This window comes from Danio rerio, chromosome 13, assembly GCF_052040795.2.
Source record: "Danio rerio strain M-AB ecotype USA chromosome 13, GRCz13ab, whole genome shotgun sequence".
In the NCBI taxonomy this organism is placed as follows: Eukaryota; Metazoa; Chordata; class Actinopteri; order Cypriniformes; family Danionidae; genus Danio; species Danio rerio.
This window is the reverse complement of record NC_141033.1, coordinates 24110001-24133010: the sequence shown is the minus strand read 5'-3', so window position 1 is coordinate 24133010 and position 23010 is coordinate 24110001. Positions and strand designations below refer to the sequence as shown.

Below are 23010 nucleotides of genomic sequence, written 5' to 3'. Positions count from 1 at the left end.
CGCTCTCTCTCTCTCTCTCTCTCTCTCTATATATATATATATTCCTGTCATATATATATATATATATATATATATATATATATATATATATATATATATATATGTATATATATATACATATATATATATGTATATATATATACATATATATATATATATAAATGTATATATATATACATATATATATATATACATATATATATATATATATATATATATATATATATATATATATATATATATATATATATATATATATATATATATATATATATATATATATATATATGACAGGAATCAAAATATGTTGTTTAATTTCTAATTTGACAGCTCACTTAGTGTTAAATAACTATCGCAGGGTCTGATCAGGAAGTCAATAATCTAATCCGATGAGGGATTTGTCAAATAGCAAAGCACAAAAAAAAAACATCCTTTCCAGTGCACTCAGTTCTTCAATTCACTTATTTGATTTCTTTCACTCTTTTAAGTGAAATAATGTAGGGAAAAGTGAATAAAATTCCTGAATTTCGGATACAGCCTTGGTCAAAAAGATCTGCCAAAGTTGTGAATTGGGAAGAAATGTGTATAGATATGTATTATATAATAGAGATTTAATAGAGATTCCAACTTGTAAAGTGTTTCGGCATCCTTGTAGAACATAGTGTTACAACTTGTACAGCTTGCGTTTAGACATATACCACCTGACTTAAAAACAGAATCTTTTAGGCTCTATGTTTAGGTCTAGAATAGATAGTGTTGCCACAGAAACACATAATTCAAAGTCTGAGGATGTGAAAAGCTCTGAGTAGAACACAATGTAATGTCTTCTCAAAATTACTGCAATTACGAATGGCTTTAACACAGAACATGTCCTTCCCTTTATGACCACAGTGTACCCATCTTGTGATGGCCAGAAGAACACATCTTGCCACAGTATAATCTTAATCTGGTTTATTGAACATGACAGGGAGTTTACTATACTCTAATGACCTCCACAGTCACCTGATGTGAATCGAATAGAGTAACTTTGGTGAACGGGAGCTGTGTATTATGGGTGTTCAGCACCAACTAGGTAATGAAATCATGTTAATATAGAGCAAAATGTGTGAGAATTGTTTTGATCACATTGTTGAATCTTTGCCACAAAAAATGTAGGCAGATGTTAAGCAAGATGAACAATGCAATACTTCAATTTGGAGCCAATGTAAATCATGTAATACATCAAATATCAGGACAGAGTTTAGCAGTAATCGTGGAAGCAAAAAAGTAGATTAATCTGGTGGTTGAAGAGGAGGACATAACAAATGACAGGTTGTAATTTTTAGACAAAAGCTTTGCTAAACTATACAATTACCTGCCAAATGAATATAATAGCTGATGAATTAACGTTTCTCCTCACAGCTTTAAACTGTTGTTCAAATGTGGGGTATATAGAGGCTGTAATTTGCAACCATTCAGTGCAGTGTGTTATTTTAGCAGGAGTCCTTAGACACCTCAGTATACACACAAAAGACCTGCAAGGGCTTTGACACTAAATTACTGTCTGCACTTTAGGGAGAATTTGCCTTAACAAAGGTAATCTGAGTAACTTAACACAGAGGTAAACAAATTTTAAATTAATAGTTCAACCAAAAAGGAAAAATACACCACATTTTACTCACCCTCAAGGCATCCTAGGTGCATATGAAGACTGTCAGAGTTGTTTTACATTTTATGTTATTCTTCTATGCTTTATAATAGTAGAAGCAATTTTTTGAAGCTTCCAAAAGTCCTTGAATCTACAAATTTATTTGTAAAACTTACCCATATGCTGGTATACGCATGTCTTAAGAAGTGGATCAATGTGTTCTTTTAACAAAAATATTTCTAACTCAAATCATTGACTTCCGTTGGCTGCTGAGTGCACTAATTCCCAACTTCTGATGTATGATGTAAGATGCATTTGTAGTGGAAGACTAAGTGTAAAGCCCCATTCACACGGGCAGTGTCAAAGCAGCACAATCCCATTCATTTCAATGGAGAGTTGGCCACTGGATGAGGCATGTCAAGCAACAGGAGACGCACAAAAAAGTAAAGAAATCTACTTTATGCAAATGAGAAGCGACTTTCACAAGTGATTACCAATAGGGGTGAAGTCAACAGAGAGCATGGGATTCATTGACTGTGGAGGGGTGACGGTTACTGTGGACTGAATGAATGATGTTCTGATGGAGAGCACTTTTAAATGTTGTTATACCTGTGATAATGACAATCAAGATCTATTCTATTGCACTTCATTTAGTCAGTTCACCTGTACTAGCCAAATGGTGACCTTAAGCCTGAATAGTTTTGTGAATCTAGACCAGGGGTCAGCAATCTCGGTCCTGGAGGGCTGGTGTGCCTGCAGGGTTTAGCTCCAACTTGCCTCTACACTCCTGCCTGGGTGTTTCAATTATACCAAATAAGATCTTGATTAGCTTGTTCAGATGTGTTTGATTAGGAATGGAGCTAAAATTTGCAGGACACCCGACCTCCAGGAACAAGTTTGGTGACCCCGATCTAGACAGACAGCTCTTTATATACTATATAGATAAATAGCATTATTTAAGCATTGATTCCTAATTCATTGTTGATATTAAACACTTTATGTACCAATTCCCCTTAGATGTTTGTTTTTAGCAGCAAGAAAAAAAACATCTATAAATAAGAGGGTAGATGCCAATTGACTAGGCCAGGGGTCGGGAACCTTTTTTCAGCAAAAAGGGCCATTTCTGATTGTTTTTTGGCAGATGCATTTTTTAAAGAGCCACTTGGTGTGTGTGTGTGTGTGTGTGTGTGTGTGTGTGTGTATTACTACTACTACTACTATGTATAATACAGGTTTAACCTTTATTTATGTCCATGCACAACTCAAAAACAAACAAATTTGAAGCATCACAGTTAAGCAGGTCCATGAATGAAGAAAGGATTTATTTAAAATCTGGTAAATAAACTCTTCTTTTTTTCTAAAAAGCAGCCCAATTTAAAGTAACCAAACATTTTACTATTATAGAAAAAAACACACTTTAAATAATTCAAAATAAAGTAGCCTATGCAGCAACATTTTAATTGTGACTAGTTTTAAAGAACAAAAATCCTATTTTACTCTTGTATAGAAAATGAAGAGCAAACAACTTATGTTTCTATGGTAGTTACGTGTACGTGCGTGGTCAACATGGAAATTCTAGTTTTTTGCCCTTTATTGGTGTTGCGATTCAAGTTTATCCACAGCCCCACAGCGGCCACAGCCATATCACCCTGCAGGACAAGAACGGTCACTCACTGAAGCTAAGCAGGGCTGAGCCTGGTCAGTACCTGGATGGGAGACCACATGGGAAAACTAGGTTGCTGTTGGAAGTGGCGTTAGAGAGGCCAGCAGGGGGTGCTCAACCTGTGGTCTGTGTGATTCCTAATGCCCCAGTAAAAGTGAAGCAGACACTATACTGTCAGTGGGTGCAGTTTTTCAGATGAGAACATTTAAACGAGGTCCTGACTCGGTCATTAAAAAAATGCCATAAAGAGAAAAATCTTGTAAAAAGTAGGGGTGTAATCCCGGTGTCCTGGCCAAAGTACTTCAATCGTCCCTTATATAATCATGGCCTGCCAATCATCCCCATCCACTGAATTGGCTCTATCACTGTCTCTCCACTCCATCAATAGCTGGTGTGTGGTGAGCGAACTGGCGCCGTGTTCCTGTGGCTGCCGTCGCATCATCTAAGTGGATGCTCCACACTAGTGGTGATGTGGAGAGACCCCCCTCAAGCTTGTGAAGTGCTTTGGTTGTAAGGCCATACACAGTAAATGTGCTATATATATATATATATATATATATATATATATATATATATATATATATATATATATATATATATATATATATATATATATATATATATATACACATTAGATTACATTAGCACTGCACAGGTGCATTCGTTGAAACTTTTTTTTACGGTAAACATTTTAATCATTTTTCTGTAAAAAAATAAAACAATAAAAAGGTAATAGTAATTGTGGTTTTAAAAGGAAACTGATTTCTAGTGACAGTTATAATTGTTTTAAACTCTAAAATATTATTGAAGGGAGACAGCTGGAAAGCCACGTATTTTTGGTCAAAGAGCCACATGTGGCTCGCGAGCCATAGGTTCCCTACCACTGGACTAGGCTAACTGATAGTAGGAGCAACCTTTAGCAACCAAACCATCAGCCACTGGGAGTGTGATTGGGGCTAAATAATAAAATACTGTATAATGCCAACTAGTATGCCAAGCCAACTAGATTTCTTGTTCGTTGTAGTCTTCTGTGTTAAACAAACTGTGTGGTAAGTGGTTCCTCTGAGATAAGTCTTTTCCCAGAACTTCCGCTATGAGTGCATCTTATCTCATGCTTTAAATGCCAAGTCAGAAATCAGCCAAGAAGTCTAGAACATGCATTCGCCAGCCGCCGGAAGTCAGTGATTTGAGTTTATAATTAACAATTTGTATATATTGTTATTACAAAAATACATTGATCCGCTTCATAAAGCATGTGTTAACCCCCTGGTAACAAATCTACTTTTTTTCTCTCTTCTAGAGGAAGCAGCTTCAGTTTTAGGGAAGGATGAGGCTTTGTTAGCACGGGTCATGGAGTGGTGCGAGGCTAAGGATCACGCTGGTGTCAGAGGCGAGGCAAACCGCCTTTTAGCAGCTCTAATAAGACACAGCCGAAACCCTGTGAGTTTTAGTCACACATATAATGTTTAACTGTAGTCTTTGGTTTTGTTTAATCAAAAACATCCTATCTTTTCTCTGTAAAGGAAGTTATCCACACTGTCATCAAGGCAGATGGAGTTCAACATCTCATCTCAATGGCAACCAGTGAGCATGTCATCATGCAGAATGAGGCGTTAGTTGCTTTGGCCATTGCCTCTGCAATAGACATTGGTATGTATATCTTGGGCTTCCAAATGGTGTACTCTACCCTTGGATGACAAAATAACTATATAAAAAATATACACCAGACAGTAGAGTCTGATAGCCTGTGCAATAAATAATTTTTTGCAAGATTGTCATTTGTATTGAAATTAACTGAGGTGCGTTTCTGAAATCCATTGTTAGCCAACCAAATTCGCAAGTTTCTTCGTTACAAATAATTTGGTGCTTCTCAACGCCATCATTGCAACGAACATTCACAAACTGTGTGGCAAACTTGTACGCTTCCAACTACACCTATCGAGCTGTAGTTAGAAGAATAGTTCCTGGTTGTGTTCTATTTCCAGTTATCCCCCCTAGGCCCTATTCCTTTCAAACGTTCCAACATTTAAACTTGGAATGATAAAAAAAAAAAATATATTAAATTCATTAAAATCATCTGTCTTTGGTGTAATTTGCTTTCAAAGCATTTTTACAGTTCAGGTTTAGCAGCTGTAGCTCATGACGAAAGCTATACAGTAGGTGACCTATTATTTAAAAGCAGAATTTACTGTACGTCTCCAAAGCTTGTGAAAACTAAAATATATAGTATACATTAATGGTTTTCATTTTAGGTTATATATTAAGAAATGTATCTATACTGTAGGCCTATATGACATGAGCCAGTTGGTTAGAACATTTCTAAAGTCGTTTGAATGCCAAATTGTACTCATTAATAATAATTTTAATCTTTATTATTATTATTAATATTAATGTTATGTAGGATTTTTTTTTCATTTCTTAATAAACAGCTGTATTCTGTAAAATACAACCATTAATAATTTATATGATTTATATATGAGATTATAAGTTAGCTAAGTGGTTTTATGTTTTATAATAGAATATGGAATATTTTCAAATAATATTTGTAAAGGAATCATTGGCCCTATTTGTGTCGTTTACATACAATTCAATTATTATAGTAAACGAGTGCATGTTTTTACTAATACTAATGTAAGATTTTTTGTTTAAATGTGTGTGCTTGTAAAACTATATAAAATATTGCAGAAAAAAATATGTTTTTTTTTCTAAAGAAGTTGTTACTCCAACCCGTTTTGAGCGCCATTATGGATGTTTTACATTAACTTACATGGTTCAAATGATGGATCTGTGACAAGGCAACTACAGTGTTTGGAAACACTTATCACTACGTTGTTCTTTTCCCAAATGATGCATGGTGCTATGATAGTTAAGCCACAAGTTATGTTGTTGTTTGGGAAATGCACCCCTGGATGATCATTGAAGATTGTACTAACTAGAACTAGAAATGTATGTTATTAGTATATCGGTAGTAACTTTGTTTTACTTATAAAACTGAACAGAACATTACCATGAGTATATTACACAGATGAATCAAGTTCAGTTTCTTGTAACATGAGCGTTAGTGGCAGCATGAACAAAAAGTTGTTGGCAGCATGGCCACCAGTGTCGTTAGTGACAACGATTTTTGAATTGTCAAAGTAAATTGTCAAAGTGAATTACCAAAAATCATTAGAATATCATTTAAAGAGCCCCTATTATACTTTAAAAAGGGTCATATTTTGGTTGTAAAGGTCTCCAACAACAGGCTGATATGTGTGCAAGTTTAAAAAACACTTTCATTGTCTTATAATTTGCATTTATTTTTACCTAATTATCCCAGCGACTCCCATATGATTCGTTCAGCGATTCATTTGTTCCCAAACTCCTCCTTATCGCAAAGCTAATCTGCCCTGATTGGATCGATGACAGTTTATTGTGATTGGTCGACAGCGTTCAGCACGACACAGAGAGAAATGCCCAGCACAGCTTATCAACAATATTGAAGTAGTCACAGTGCATAGTGTATGTGTGGGCATACCTGCGAACACTCCTGTTTTTTCCGGGAGACACGCTTCATAGTAGTTACTAACACCAAAGTACACAGTACCCGGTTCTCAACAGTGTTATCAGGGCCGGCGCATCCATAAAGGCGACCAAGGCCAGGCCTTCACTTTCATCCGCGACACCTTCCCCTCCCTCCCGGTCTTCACTTTCATCTGCGAACCGGTCACTTTCTTTTTCACTTTCGGGTTGAGGGTGGTGTGATCGCCGTTCGCCTAGAGCGCCAGTTCAGCTTGCTCCGGCCCTGTGTTAGTCAGACACCCCACCCCGAACCTAACCCCCTGGTCTCCTGGATTTTCAGGGACAGATGTTGGCAGGTATGTGTGTGCAGTCAAACACCAGCATATTACTATTCTTAACCATGACACACATTCAGTATTAATCTACACAGTGGCAAAAGCTGAACTATTCTACCTTGACTACTGCATAGCAACGACAAATGGCAGTGCGAGCTCACAAACGCATTTAAATCTGTAAACAAAGCGGCACGCGTCGCGTTTTCAACGTGGCATTAGACGCGATATGAGAATATAAAGAGTTAACCTAATACAGTACAAGCGGTTACAAGTAACAAAACACAATTAAATACAGAATTTGCAAGCTAGAGAAAATAAGGAGGCAACCATTTTAATTGCACTTACTTACACTTGTGAAATGGAGGAAGAAACTAATCCATGTTCCACTGATCCATGTACTGACATAGTCCCTTACATCAAGTCTTTTCTGATCCTTCCTTTAACAAACAGCCGACGAATGCCCCATTGTAACAGTGTAGATTCCAGAAGCACTCAAAAAGCACAAGGCTGGGCTATAATGCTGAGGTATTTTAGCAAAAAAAAAAACTCAACGACTGACTCTTCACAGTTTCATATTTGGGTAGAGAAAATAACACTAACTTTCCCTCACACTTTCAATAATATCCAGCTGAGTATGCTACTGTTTGTGGGCGGGGCAGCAGGTTTAAATTTTCCCGGGTTTGTGCGTGTAACAACTGGGCGGGGCTTAAGTTTCGTATCCACTTCACTCCGAAACGGCTAAAGACTCGTTATCAAGAAGATTTATTTGAAGCACTATGAGTCAACTCTTTTATAAATAAATCAAGTTTTAAACATTGTGTACTTTCAGATTTAAGCCTTAGCTGGATATTTCACTTCACTTAGAGCTGTTACACACTATATGGAAGGTCATTCTCAAAAACCCATAATAGGGGCTCTTTGAAGATCATGACCCACTAAGATATTTTGTACATTTCCAATGTACAAATATATCTAAACTCATTGTTTGATTTAAAATATGCAATACTTAGATCTTTTTTTCCCTCAGATTTCAGATTTTCAAATAGTTGTATCGACATTGTAAGTCTCAGTTTCTAAAAATTGACTGTTATGGCAGGTTTTGCGTGTCCAGGTTCACATATAGCACTGAACATGAAAAGCCCGACATTATATTTACAGTTTACAGATTACATTCTACAATTTTATTGATAGATTTGTTAACAAACTTGATATTTCTGCTTTGAGCACTACCAAATATTGTATAAAAGCGATATCTCTCCTTCCATTTTCTGTTCTGTGCAGAGGCAGTTCAAGAACCATTTCGAGATGCAGACCTTCTTCCCACCTTGCAAAAGATGCTAGATGACCCTGACGTGGCTGTGGAGGTCAAATTCAGTGCTTTAGGCCTGATCTGCAGTCTTGTCAACTCCAGTCAGTACTGCAAAATGATCAAACAGCTAAACGCACTTTCAGATATCTCTATTAGATGTTTAACTAATTACAAAGTTCTGTGAATATTAAAAAAACCCAAAACTAATTTATAACCTCCTAATTACATTTCTGTTCTCTCCTACAGCCATACTAAGGGAGCAGATAACATCTCTAAACCTGAGGGACACCCTGTCCAAACTGTCCAATCACACCAGCACAAAGCTGGCAAAGCAGGCCGACACGGTGATGGCTGTTCTTTCGGAGACCGCCTAGACTGACACGTCTTGCATAGTAATAATCCAGACACACATACAGACATCCTTGTGGGGGTATTTTCTGACAATTCCCAAAAGGATAGTAAAACACTCGCACAGTTACCCCTTCTAGCTTGGCATATAGTCAGACCAAAGCAATATAAATTTACTCCACCAACTCTGGAGAAAGAGGGTGCGATTTCATCATCTAACGTAGGAAGAAGTCAGCTTGTCCATGAATATTTGTTGTCAGCTGTCCCAGGAACAGGACGACACGGGAGACAGACCATCCATCAGATATCAGTAATGAACCTGCTGGCATCCCAAACAGAAACAGCTGTAAAAATTCATGAGGAGTGTTCCGTGGCAAATAACTTAGTAAATAACCGCATACAAACGTGTGGTGTTCTCCATAGACTTCCATTGTTAGAGCACTAGATTTAGCCGAGCTGCAGTGTCTGTGTATGAGCTTGCTGTTTGTCAATGGAAATTACTAACAAATATTTCATTTTTATGTTGCATACTAATGTACTGCACTGCTCTTAAAGGCATAATTTACTCCTTAAAGTAAAACCTGGTGTTAATTTACTCACCCTGAGACCATCCAGGAGCATTTTCTTCAGTACAACAGTGAAGACTTTTAGCTGAAATCATGGTCCTTGGTGTTTCATACAATACAGTGGTAACTGTGACTAGAGGCAAAGCAAATATATTTGTTTCTCATAATGATATTTTGAGCTCTTGTGAAATGAAACAATCAGCTTGTACAAGAAAACCAAAACTATTATTTACAACAGAAGTATTCATTTTGTTTCATCTGAATATGTTTTCATGCTTTCAAAGTGCTGCTTGTCATCCGTTAGCATTGTTCAGCTAAATATATTTCATGTTCTACTGAAGAAAAAAGTAACCTACATTGTGGATGGCCTGAGTGAGTTAATTCATTAATTTTTATTGATGAACTGTCTGTTTAAGCCCCATTCACACTAATATGATAACTATGGAGATAATTATTTACCCAGCAAGCATTTCTCGTTTTTAAAAGAGGTCTAATAGATGTCTAATAGGCGTCTGTCACGGTCAGGGAAAAACGGAGCGAGGATCCAATTGCAGAGTGAATGAATTTTTAGTCTTAATTAAATAAAATAAAAATAAAAGGCAAAATAAACAACCCCGAGGAGGAAAACGCTAAAAAAACAAATAAACAATCAAAGCAAACTAGGATGGAAGGCTGGTGGGGATCAGGGCTGAAACAAGGCAACATCAAGACTATGCTATATACGGTGACGAACGATGACGAACTGGTACAGGACAGAAGATATGAGGGGATTATAAACTAGTAAATTAACACACAAACAGATGAACATAATTAACTAATAATGGGTTAACAAAGAGGCTGAAACTAGACAATAGACGGGAGAGCACATGACACAGAGAGACAACACAAGCCATGCGCTTACATTAGACAAGATTAGAACAGGCAGCCAATGAGAGAACTCATTAACTACACGTTCACACTAACAGGACAAGACTGAAGCAGGCGGCCACAGTGTAAACACAGAGCCACGTGCTTGCACAACCCAAATAGACGCAAGCACACAATAGATGAACACCTTACCGTGCGCTGACACATAATATGCATACATACATATACATATGCATAATTATAATAATAATTCCTTACATTTATAAAGCGCTTTTCTTGTCACTCAATGCGCTTTACACATTGGGGGGAATCTCCTCATACACCATCAGTGTGCAGCATCCACCTGGAAGATGCGACGGCAGCCATATTGCACACCACACATCAGCTGATTGGTGAGACAGAGTGATGAAGTCAATTATGGTATGGGGATGGTTAGGGGGCCATGTGGGCAAATTAGGCGAGGATGCTGGGGTTAAACCCCTATTTTACATCCTTGGATTTTTAATGACCACAGAGAGTCAGGACCTTGGTTAAACGTCTCATCCAAAAGACAGCACTCACTGAGCAGTATAGAATCTCCATCAATATACTGGGGCGTTAGGACCCACACAGACAGTAGGTTGAGCGCCCCCCTGCTGGACTCACTAACACCACTTCTGGCAGCAACCTAGTTTTCCCATGTGGTCTCCCATCCAGGTACTGACCAGGCACATCCCTGCTTCGCTTCAGTGGGCTGCCAGCTAGAAGAATGCCTTAACAGTATTGGCTTGTATGCATATGGAAATAATATGCATGGGAAAATAGACTGCTTGTCTATGAATACCAAACAAAAATCTACCTATGCATATTGACATGATACCCGCATGACCTAAAAAAAAGTGTTCATTTTGTGGAAATTTCCTATTCCATAAGACCATGAGTTGTGATCTTTGAATAACAGTGAAGTGACACAACAGTTGCTGGAACATCTTGTGACCAGAACAATATGGTGGATGTAGTATGTCTGGTTTTATTCCTACTACCCATATTCCTATTCTACAGAACATACTTTTTAATGGTCATGGAGCAAGTTCAAATTCAAATATAGCATCTACTCAAGACAGCATGTGATTTTGAATGCACTAGATCTATATTCTATTTAAAGAAGGCACTATGGAAGGTGATCAGTTTTGTTGTCTGTCACTTTAAAAGTCCCATAAAGTTTTTCAGATGTTAGTATCAGTATTGTTTGTTTTTAAGGTATCAATAAGATATCACAAGCTAATGTGCTCCAAAACACTGACAAATTTTTATGTTTAGAAGATAGAAATCTGATATAAGCATGTAAAGCTTGTGCTTTGTCACTTCCGCCTAAATGGATCAATGGTTTTATTCACGTCAACCCACACTACAGTTTTTTTTTACCCCTTTTAAGATGCTTCTCATTTGCTTTACATTCGATGCACTTGAGCTACAGCACTCTCACTTGCAAAGCAGTAATGAAACAAAACACTATTGGCTGTTTTTTTTAAAAGGGAGGAGCTACACTATATATGTCCCACTCTCTCTTCGTGTTTCGGTTGATATTACATCAAACATTAAATAAAAAATACACACTTCAAAGTCTTTCACGGGACATGTAAATGCTTGCACGTTAAAACAGGAACGACTTTGATTGGCTGACAGTAGTTTAGGTTGATTATCAAAAAATTAATTCCATTAATGATTTAAACTATATAATTCATCCATGTAGTTATAGTCATAGTTATAGTCAACCGGGAATTCGAATGTTTAGAAGTATATATTTATCATATTTAGTGTGAACGGGCCTTGAAAACGAGTGGTGCAATATTTGTCTTGTGAAATCCTTTACCGGTGTATGTTAACCCTGCTCAACTTAACTTTATATCTAATATTGAATGGTAAGAAAAAAAGAGAGTCTGTCTATTGTAATGTCTATTTTCATATCATAGCTAGCCTTACTACTTTAGTTTTCTGGTGTAGGGCTTTTTACTGCAGATTCTTTGATCATGTTGATCATTTATTTCTAGCTAGCAATGAGCACAAAACTGAATCTCCATATCATGAAAGCAATAGCCAGAAACATATCAAGAACAGTTCTTGAGCTTCCTAAGTTAAAAGAAACAAAAAAGCAATCATCACTGATACCTCTGGCAGTGTTGTCTAAATGCTGTTGTCGTATTTGCATTTTTGTTTTAATGTTTAAACTACTTATTTGCTCAGTATCTGCCAAGGTCAGGCTTCAGACGATCGAGCAATTTAGTGTCTACTGTGTCAGGGGGAGTAATGTTTTAAAGCGTGTTTATGAGTGCGTGGCCTGGATATTTTCCTAGAGACAAATGGCCTGCGGCCAACGACAGACTCTTCAGATTTAACAAGCCGAATGTGTGAGGGGATTAGAAGGTTTCACGCAGCACCCAAGACCACCAGGCTTTTCACAGCTTGACAAACAGCACAATTGCCATCCGTCCTTCATAGCTGCTGCGCTAATGGGTGTTGATTACATTTTGAAATAAATAGACTATTTTTGTGTGTACAGTGTACGGTTTACCAGAACAGCTCGTTTCTGGCAATAAAGTGGAATACAGCAGAGAATGCCTTGTGTGTGTCTGTGTTGAAATAGCATACAACCATCCATCTATCCATCTGTCCATCCATCCATCCATCCATCCATCCAGTTGAAAAGTCACAACTATTAGCCCTCATGTGAAATTTTAGCTCTTTGTAAGAGTTTGATTCCCAAGTGTGGTTTGATGGAGAGACATTTTGAAACAAATTTTAAAAACCAACATTTATTTTGTCTTTGCCATGATGACAGTATGTTTTTTAGTTATTTTGCAAGATATTAGTCTTCCACTTAAAGTGCAATTTTAAGTCTTAACTAGACAAGTAAGGTTAATTTAGTCAAGTGAATGGACAACAGTGGTTTGTTCAGGAGCAATAATAAAATTAGCCTTATAACTAGGGCCAGATGGAATCTGCGGATATTTTTTTGCTATTTCTGCACAGAATTTCGGTAAAAACCTGTGGATTTATGCAGAATGATTTTGGGAGCACCATAACCAAAACCTTAATAATAAAAGTAATACCTTTTTACCTATTTAATGTTTACAATGCAAATCCAAGTAGATCCACTTTATTTGGTAAACAAAGGAAGTCTCATATAATAGATCTACTCAGACAGAAAATATGACTTTAGAAACTGTATTGTAAATAAATCATATGAATATTTTCATATTGGTCAATGATATTACTGAAATTAATTTAAAAACTGAATGAAAATGAATTTACACACATTTACACAAGTAAATAAAATCAATGATGGGTTAAAAATCTGCGGAATTCTGCGTGCGCAGATTCAGTGTGGGCCTACTTATAAACAATGTTAACCTTAAAAGTAGTTGTAAAAAATGGCTTTGCTTCAAGCCAAACTAAAAGAAATGAGACTTTCTCCAGAAGAAAAAAAAGGAAACACTGTGAAAAGTTTTCTCTTTTAAGAATCACTTGAGAATTATATGACTAATAATTCTGTCTTATACTATGTCCCAATCTGATTCTTGTATTTTACTGTTCTGTGCATTAAGTGTAATAGTACATTGAAGTTCTAATTAAATGAAAATTGATGTTTTGGCTTTTGATAATAAACATAATAATAAACGCTGTATAGCATTAATGTTGGCTATAAGCTATATCAGGGGTTCTCACACTCGGCCCTGGAGGACCGGTGTCATCACCGGTGTCACCTGCAAGCATGTTTCTAGAAAGTCTAGTACTGCTGCGGTCACACTAGACTAGAGTGTCAGCTTGCGAAATTCTGTCGTACAGCGCTGCGAAAAGGGGCAAGATTAAACAAGACGATTAGACATTTTAAAAAGTGTCCGATTGGGCCATGTTTTACATTTCTGTCCAGAGAGGTCATGTTTTTATCCTCGATTGGTCTCACGCAGTCAAGTGATGCGATTTCGCAGGTCAGAGTTCACCAAGTTTGAACTTTGCAATGCAATGAACTGCGAAACTTGATGCACTTTCCGGTCTGTCGCATTCGCATGCGTATGAATGGAAGTCTATTGAGAGAAAAGTTCAGTGGCTGCGTCTGAAACCGCATACCTCCATACTACACAGTACGCTAAAATCAGGATGCCAGCCGAGTACTATGTCCAAATTTATAGAATTCGAAAATCAGTATGTGAGAAGTACTCGGATGACTTACTACTTCCGGCGGGATTCTGAAGTGCGCATCCCATGATGCCCCGCGAAAGAATGGGAGTGAAGCGACACAACTGACGCAGAAAGGTCATGTGACCATGACAAAATGGCAGATGTAATACATCTGAATTCCATTCATACTGCTCACATTCATACTGTATAGTACGTACTTTTCTAACGGCCGAGTAGCACGTTTAAATTAAAATGCAGTTTCGGATGCAGCCAGTGTGACCGCAACTTAAGAGCTTGATTAGCTAGCCCAGGTGTGTCTAAGTGGGATTGGAATTATACTTTGCAGGACACCGGCCTTCCAGGACCGAGTTTGTAAACCCCAGCTACATGTTTCAGACTACTGACAAAACTACGTTTAGAAAACAGTTACTCAAAAGATACTCAATCAAATAGATAATCTAAATGACACTTAAAAACTTTTACTTTCACTTCCACCAATTTGGATAAGTGATTTTGAGGATATCAATCAGCACTTAAGCTTTGCTTCAGATATTGAGAAGAATGCTTTTTAGAATTTGAAGTGTCTTGTCTGTACTGTAGATTTATAATATATAAATACACAAAAATAATATGGTGAATGACACATTGCATAAATAACACTCTCAAAAATAGCAATTGGGGCCGTACGATAGTCTATATTGATGGGTTTTGAAGATTATGTATTATTTCAGTACTCCACTTTAAGTCTAAACTTTATTTATTTGTTAATATGCTAATATTATACTCCACTTTCTTTTTTTTATTTTTGCCATCACGCTCTACTTTCTTTGATTGTTTTTATTGTGACCTTATAAACCAGACAAGGTTCACAAAGCAGAAGTCCTCTACATCACCACTAGAAGGAGACAAAACTGCAGTACAGCTTGTTTCAATGGCCTTAGTGAGCAAATGCAGCAAATCTTCATTATATAAATGAATGCTGGGAAATCAGTTAGGTAATTGTTCCTGTCTAATTTCATGACAGTTACCAAATCTACAATCTAACAAATTGTCATTCATGGTAATCTAGTATCTTAATTAACTTGTGTAATAAAGCCTAGCGACCCAGTTACCGGTTAACTTCTTTATAAACAATGAATGAATATCAAAGACATTCAGGTAGCTTCTTTATTTCTTAGCCCTCAACCTGGTTAAATCAGCCTGTTGATTCATGCGACAAAAGATTGTGGGTACTGTGTGGGTTTGCATTAACAAATGGAGGGCATGTTTAGCAGAAGCTGTGCCGAGTGAAACATATGGGCAGTCACTACAGGACATTGGTACAACAGACCACATGCCCGCAGTTCATCCACTCTCATCTGTCCACATTACACAAGCCACAGCACCCAGCTGAGCCCAATCACCGTGTTCCTCCGTCATCCACTGACTGCAGTAAACACAGCAGCAGAGCAGACATCTTTTCATCCGGAGAAAACAGTTATGCTAACTATATTCTTGTAAATTTTTTAAACTTACAGTTGTTGAAGAAGAGTATAATATAGTTCAATTTCTTTGTTTGCATGGCCATTGATATTTGCTGCACTAACTCTGTACCACAAAAAGAAAAATTATTGCATAGTCTATACCCTTTAGCCTACTGTATGACCCAGTCCTAAATGGCCCACTCCATGTGCACTTGTGAACTTACAATAGTCATCGCCAAATGAAACGATACTTTCCAGGTAGCAAAGACTTCTGACCCAGATTTGGCATAAATCTGGCTAAGCAAGCATTCGTATGGCATACAGCATGTGGGTCAAACATGGCCCTGGTTTGGCAGAGGTGTACCTGTCTTTAGTGCGACACAGAACACTTGGACCAGATGTCAAATGCAGCATTTGGCCCAGAAGTTCATAACTGATGTGTGAAAGTAAGCTTGACCTATCTTGACCCACATTTAAAATACATTTTTATTACTTTCAAATAAAGAAAAAAATATTACCAATCAAGTTCCTTTGAGAAAAATCAGTCCCAAACACCAACATATGTGGCCCAGTTCAGGCTCAGTTATGGGTTATTAACTTGGCTGAGACTTGGCCACGATATGGTCCATGTTTGGTCCTTGTCTGGAAGCATACCTGCACACTCCAGTTTTCCCAGGAGTCTCTAGTATTTCAGACCCATCTTCTGTTTTATTACTTGTCCCAGAACCCCCCCCCCCCCTCTATAACACTCCCAAATAGCCGACTTTGGTGGTATAATAGCAGCTGCCCGAAACCCAGTGCATAGTACAGACACCTAGATCTCCCCACCACTCCGCCACCTCTCCCTGGTCTCCCAGATTTTTAAAGACAAATGTTGGCAGGTATGTTTGGAAGCCAGACTTGGTCTAGTCATGTACTGTAATTCACTGCAGCATGTGGGCCAAGCAAAAGCTAATTGTGTGGGCCAGAGCAGGGCCAGATTTATTTTGCTATGTGGGTTGCTGTTTTTCAAAGAGCTCCAATACTTAATAAGCAAGAAGGACACCTAAATCTGCATCCAATATCTTGTACACTTTGTGATTTAAATTAAATTGTATAATTGCAAAATATAAAGCATAAAAACATCCGACAATTACCTGAATTATGAAATTATGCTACATTAAACACCCACACACACACACACACACACACACGCACACACACACACGCACGCACACACAGTTCACTTGAGTGACTGTTCACTCTCTGCCAGCAGATGGCACATAGAAAAGCAAGAACAACAAATAATAAAATACCAGCTGCATTTGTATGAAATGGGTTGACAGAGATCTTCTAATAAGAAAATATTATACATTTTTTTGAAAACAGTAGGTTGCCCTTACAGAAAATACGTCATCCTCAAGTGTCATGATCAGCAGTTAATATTGTATTTACCCCAAAACCAAACTCCACTATTTAATCTCCCTCAAGTGGTGCCAAACATTTATAACATTCATTTCTACTGTTGAAAAAGAAAGCTGAAAACCTGTAACCATTACTTCCAAAGTACGAAAAACTAATATTACAGATGTCAATGGTTTTATCTTTCTTCAAACTATCTTCTTTTGTGTTCAACAAAAGGAAAAAAAAATGAAGATTTTAAAATGATGTGAGAAAATTATTATTATTATTTTTTTCATTTTTGGATGAACTGAATATCTTTAATATGACCACCAGCCACAATTATAATGGACTTTTTAGAAATTGATATAAAAATGTGTGAAAACAGACACAGCGTTCCTCAGTTTAGCATCCCCCAACATTCGTGTAATTTGTTTAATTATACTTGCCCATACTATTAATTATTTATATATTTATTTATGCAGGAATTTGTGGATTTTTGATACATTTATTTTTTACTTGCATAATTATTCTATTTATCCAGGAATTTATAGATTTATTTACTCATTTATTTATATATTTGCATGTTTATTTATTTATACAGGAATTTATTGATTTTTTTACTCATTTATTTATAAATTTTCATTTTTATTTATTTATTGTTGTTGCTTAAACTTTAATATCCATACTTTAAATTACAACACAAATTAAAATTTCTGTTTGCCCTGATCGGTTATTGATTTTTTTCGTATAGAAATTACCAATTTAATTACTGACACAAACAACTGCAGATATGAGATGAACACGTTGATGGATATTCACTAAAGGAAAGCAGCTGCTCTGGTTTTCCCCTTCCTGTGTCAAGATTCATTAGAAAACCGCAGCTGTGACACTCAATTTGGCATCAGACACACAAACAACCCAAAACCAGAAGAGGTTTGAGAGAAAGCTGCTCTCCTTCTTTCAGGGATGCCAAGATTATCATGTCAGAATCTTTGTATCTCCACAAGATTATTTTATGTCTTTAATCTAATCGATGTTTGCTGTTATAAAACATTATCATGACCTTTACAGATCACACGTATGCAGATATTTCAGTGTTATAAACTTCCACACAGCAGCGCAGCATCTACGGATGGTACAGTAAATTTGACATTGCACTTTTTTTCTGGCTGCCTTTATTAATCTCACACACTTTTCCTTTGCGCTAAAAGTTGTGATCACACTATTGTGGAGTTTTAATTTGTTATTTGATCAAATTGAAAATCCGCGGCTGGAAGGGCATCCTCTGCGTAAAACATGTGCTGGATAAGTTTGCGGTTTATTTCACTGTGGTGAACCCTGATTAAAAAAGGGACTAAGCCAAAAATATATTGAATGAATGAAATCCCCAAAAATATTTGTGTAACTCTCCCATTCACTGCTCTCTAATCTACAGTATGACTATTACTTTTGCTTTTTCTTTCTATTAACTATGGTTTACTAAACAAATTGTGATTACATATTTAAATAAATCAAGTTCTATTTACAACAGAAAATATCAAGCTAATGCTGCATGTAAACTATTTTCTTTTTGGTGTTCCATCGCACTCCTCATCAGCAGTTTCTGAAGTCTCCTTTACCTTTGATGGCTTTCAGACTAATTCTACAATAACATTAAGTTTTTAACTTTAGCTCCTCAATGAACATAATGCCGTCTTTGTTTGTTGTGAATTCATGCTCTCTAGTGGCGAAAATAACATAGTGTGCCTTTAAATTTGTTTTGAAAAGTGTATTGCTACGTTCCTTTAATTCTGTCTAGACCACATGTAGGCTACAGAATGTTAGTTTGTTAGTTAGAGTTTGTGGTTTAGCAATGAGGTCCCATGAGCAGCCTCCCAGAGGACTGAACGAAGGAAAAATGCAAATTGAATAAAGAACAAAAGATTTATTTAGTGATTGAGAGAGTGATTCAATTAATTGAAGAATTAAAAGTAAACTCACTACCAAAAAGAGTTTCTGAGGTAAAAACTACATAAGATTGACAAACGCATTAACAGAATTAAAACAAATTAAAGCTCCTAATCAACATAATGCTTTAAAGACTCAAAAAGTTAAAGCCTCACAAGAGAGCCTCCACTCAATTCCTCAATTCCAAGAACGTAAAGAATGCATTCTTGTGGAGACCGTTCTTGCCAAGTTACCTTAGAAGAACGAACTCGGGAGACCTCGAAACAGAGAACACTCTTGTGAGAAATGAGGAAAATGATTTGAACATTACAGCATTCATACAACGATTTATTGTTTATGCCTTTATAAAGGTTTTCATAATGTTTACTTTCATTTTCTCATTTAGGGAAACAACTGAGATAAATAAGTTATATATCTAAACTTTAATAATAAATCTATATTAAATGCTGTGCTTCCCACCTCCTTTATTCAGCCGCAATGACTTCTGGGACTTCTTGAGCGAGTTTTGCACTCAAGTCTGCATCCATACATCCTCGATATCAGGAACCCTACTGAAAAAACAGCTTAAACCAGCCTAGGCTGGTTGGCTGGTTTTAGCTGGTTGACCAGCCTGGTTTTATAGGGGTTTTGGCCATTTCCAGGCTAGTTTCCAGCCATTTCCAGCCTGGTCTCAGCTGGTCAGGCTGGGAGATGACCAGCTAAAACCAGCTTGACCAGCCTAGCCTGGCTGGAAGTCCAACCAAAACCAGTTATGTCCAGCTTAAACCAGGCTGGTCAAGCTGGTTTTAGCTGGATTTAGCTGGTCATTTCCAGCCTGACCAGCTAAGACCAGGCTGGAAATAGCAGAAAACCAGCCTGGAAATGGCCAAAACACCTCTAAAACCAGGCTGGTCAACCAGCTAAAACTAGCCAACTAGCCTAGGCTGGTTTAAGCTGGATTTTTCAGCAGGGAAAACATCCTGGAACTTTCACACGTCCTCCTGGAACTTTCACACGTCCTGTCATTCTAAAGCGATTGCTGATTGGCTTTTGTACTAGAAGGTTTGGCTTAGTTTTAACATATAGCGATCACTGATTGGCTCCTGTACTAGAAGGTGGGGCTTCATTTGCCAAATTGACAGTTACACTTTTCCCTATTCAAAAGTATACGAGTGTCTTGCCTTGTGTAAGAATGCATACAAAGAGCTTAGAATCACCAAGAAGCAACACTCAATGGAACGTTCCATTGCAACAGCAGCACTCAGCAACAGCTCCGGATTCTGCCATTTTGGACTGAAAGCAATCGGCTGTCCATTCTGATTGCTGTTGTTATGGCAAGCAGCTGCTTTGTTTTTTTATTTCATTATTATTTAAAAAGCACATTAAAGCTGAGATACAACCTGAAAGATGACAATTCAACACTTACTATAACAATCGTCAGCACTTTTAATAGTTTATTTTACAGACTTATAATATGCTGTTGTTCTATTGGAGTTCTCATTCCAAAATGGCCTCCGCACCATCTGGCTGTTTCCCAAATCACACTAGAGTGTCGCCTCTTGGTGATTCTATATGCTCTTTGATGGAGACATGCTGCTTAAATGTCCACTGCTCTTCTCATCCTCCGATCAGTGAGCAGTTCATCGTTGGCAACAGGTGATCCTCATTATCTCCTAGAGTAAAGCAAAGGAAAAAAGGAAATACAAAACAAAAATGTGACATAACAGTATACAGATCATCCTGAAGATGTAACTGCATTTTGTGCAAAAGCAATAATGAATGATCTAGTGCTCACAAAGAGTTTTGAAAAGGTGTCTTTTATTAGCTAAAAGTTTTTGAAAACTTTCTCCTAGTGATTATCATAAGAAAAGTGTACGGCAGAATCTGAAATCAGTCTGACAGGTTTAAAACCTGCTCACCCTTCTTTCAAAATATCCTGAAAGTGAATGTAGAATGCGTGACAGCGCTGACTGAACTGATCTGAGGGTCCGTGTTGACAGTTTAACAGGTGAAGGTGAGAATGTAAACATACTGGTGAAGGTGTGGCTGCATGAAGTTCAGGTACAGACGTGTGAACAGTAAACAGGAAAAAAGAGACATCAAACAACAGTGCCCTTTGGACAGCCATGATTCATATCTGAAGGACTGTCTTTCATGAGGGAGAGTTCACAGTCCTATTAAAGGACACCTGATGCAGGCTCAAACGAACTCCTCGCATGTGTAGGGTAAGTAGAAAGTTATTATGGTCTGTGTCATTTTAATGATTTTTCGAAATTAAGTGAGATTCTGTGTAACGTTAAACTGTTTTTACACTCGAAATTAAGTTAAACGCTTCTAAGTAAAAAGATTCTGTCTGAATAATATAGATCCTCTTCAGACCAAAGGAATAGATTGTATATTGCTATATAATTTATAAATATTTTTCTAATTTTTATATGAAAATAGACTTTTTTAAAGCATATTTCTTTATTGCCTTAAATGCCCGTTTTAAGTCTTCTTGTATACAGAGCACATTCAGGGCTTTTTCAATAACCAAAGAAGCTTTACTATGAACACTTTACTCTCCTTGGTCTTTAAAAACGGCTGACACAAATTGTATGACCGTGTGTAACGTTCTTATGGAAATATGATAATGTTTTATAATTATTATTTAAATCTGACAAGGTTTTGAAGTGTCAGTCACAAATCAACATCTCAGACAAACAGTGTGAAGCTTTGAGTAGTTTTCTTTTAAAATGAATCATTTCAACTGGAGAGGTGGACTGATTTATTTTAGCTAGAAGGAGTGAGGGAAGGAAATGAAATGAAAGTTTGCTCCATGGTTATGTTGTGGATGAAATATAGGCTAAATTACAATTATACTCAACAAAAGGGGCCAACAGAAATATATTCAAGGTTCTATTTTGTGGTTTTGATGTATATAAAAATACAGGCAAGAATTAAGCTTTAGGTTTAAGTTAAGTTTATTGGCCTCCTTTTACTCCAAAAAAAAAAAAAAAAAACACAATAAGAGCGATTGAATGAGTGATTTAACATGGCGCATAATCAAACAGGAATAGACTTTTTATATTATGTAATTAATATATATTTATATATATAAAAATATAATTTTTTAGAGACATTACATGCCAGTTTTAAGTCTTCGGGTTCTTAATACAGAGCACATCCGGGGCTTTTTTTAGGGTCTTTAAAAATGGCTGACATATGACCATGTGTAACATTCTTTTGGAAATATGATAATATTTAATTAAAATCTGAAGTTTTGAAGTGTGTCTGTCTAAAAAACATCTCAGGCATATATTATAAAGTTTTAAATCAATAACTATCAAAATCATATGACTTTCTGTTATGAATCAGTATATTGATTTTACACATGTCCATTGTAGATGCCACGACTATAAAAGTAAGTCTATTACACCATTTAGGATACACAACAAGTGAATAAGAAAATCAAATCGTGACAACTAGAATAATTTTTTGCAAAAATGTGTTGATTTTGCCTATTAATGTCTATTCATGTAACTTTTTTTAAATAATTGTGTGTCCATTACAGTAGCCATTGAATACCATATGAATTTAATAATTAATGTATTTTCAAAACAATCTAATATTCACAACTCACAAATCTTCCTCAGGAGAATATAGATAAAGATATGTACGTGTTTCTGATTGTTGATATTACCTGTCAGATATTTATAAACCTCTCTGTTCATTCAAAAATAACCAGCGTTCTTCAGTACAAAGACCACCTATGGAAAATATGATGGGATAGGTCATTTTATTGGGCAATTTATGGGTGAAGCTAGAACTTTAACTACATGTGCTTTAAAACTACGAACTATAAATAGTTACACTTTATATTGA

General features: G+C 36.6%; 1 protein-coding gene across 2 annotated transcripts in view; it reads left to right on the top strand.

Moving 5' to 3' along the window:
• si:dkey-191g9.5 overlaps positions 1-12811 on the top strand; it is a 30927-nt gene extending 18116 nt beyond the window's left edge. Inside the window, exons 11-15 of one of the 2 annotated variants that reach the window (XR_015505923.1) lie at positions 4591-4730; positions 4814-4940; positions 8408-8536; positions 8682-10636; positions 10977-12811. Coding sequence is in view for 1 of the 2 variants with exons in the window: in XM_087279191.1 (XP_087135317.1) it covers positions 4591-4730; positions 4814-4940; positions 8408-8536; positions 8682-8809 (524 nt within the window). In the remaining variant the exon portion in view is untranslated. Of the gene's footprint in view, positions 1-4590; positions 4731-4813; positions 4941-8407; positions 8537-8681 lie in introns of both variants that reach the window. The other variant, XM_087279191.1, reaches the window with a different exon arrangement.
• Positions 12812-23010: the final 10199 nt, after the last annotated feature.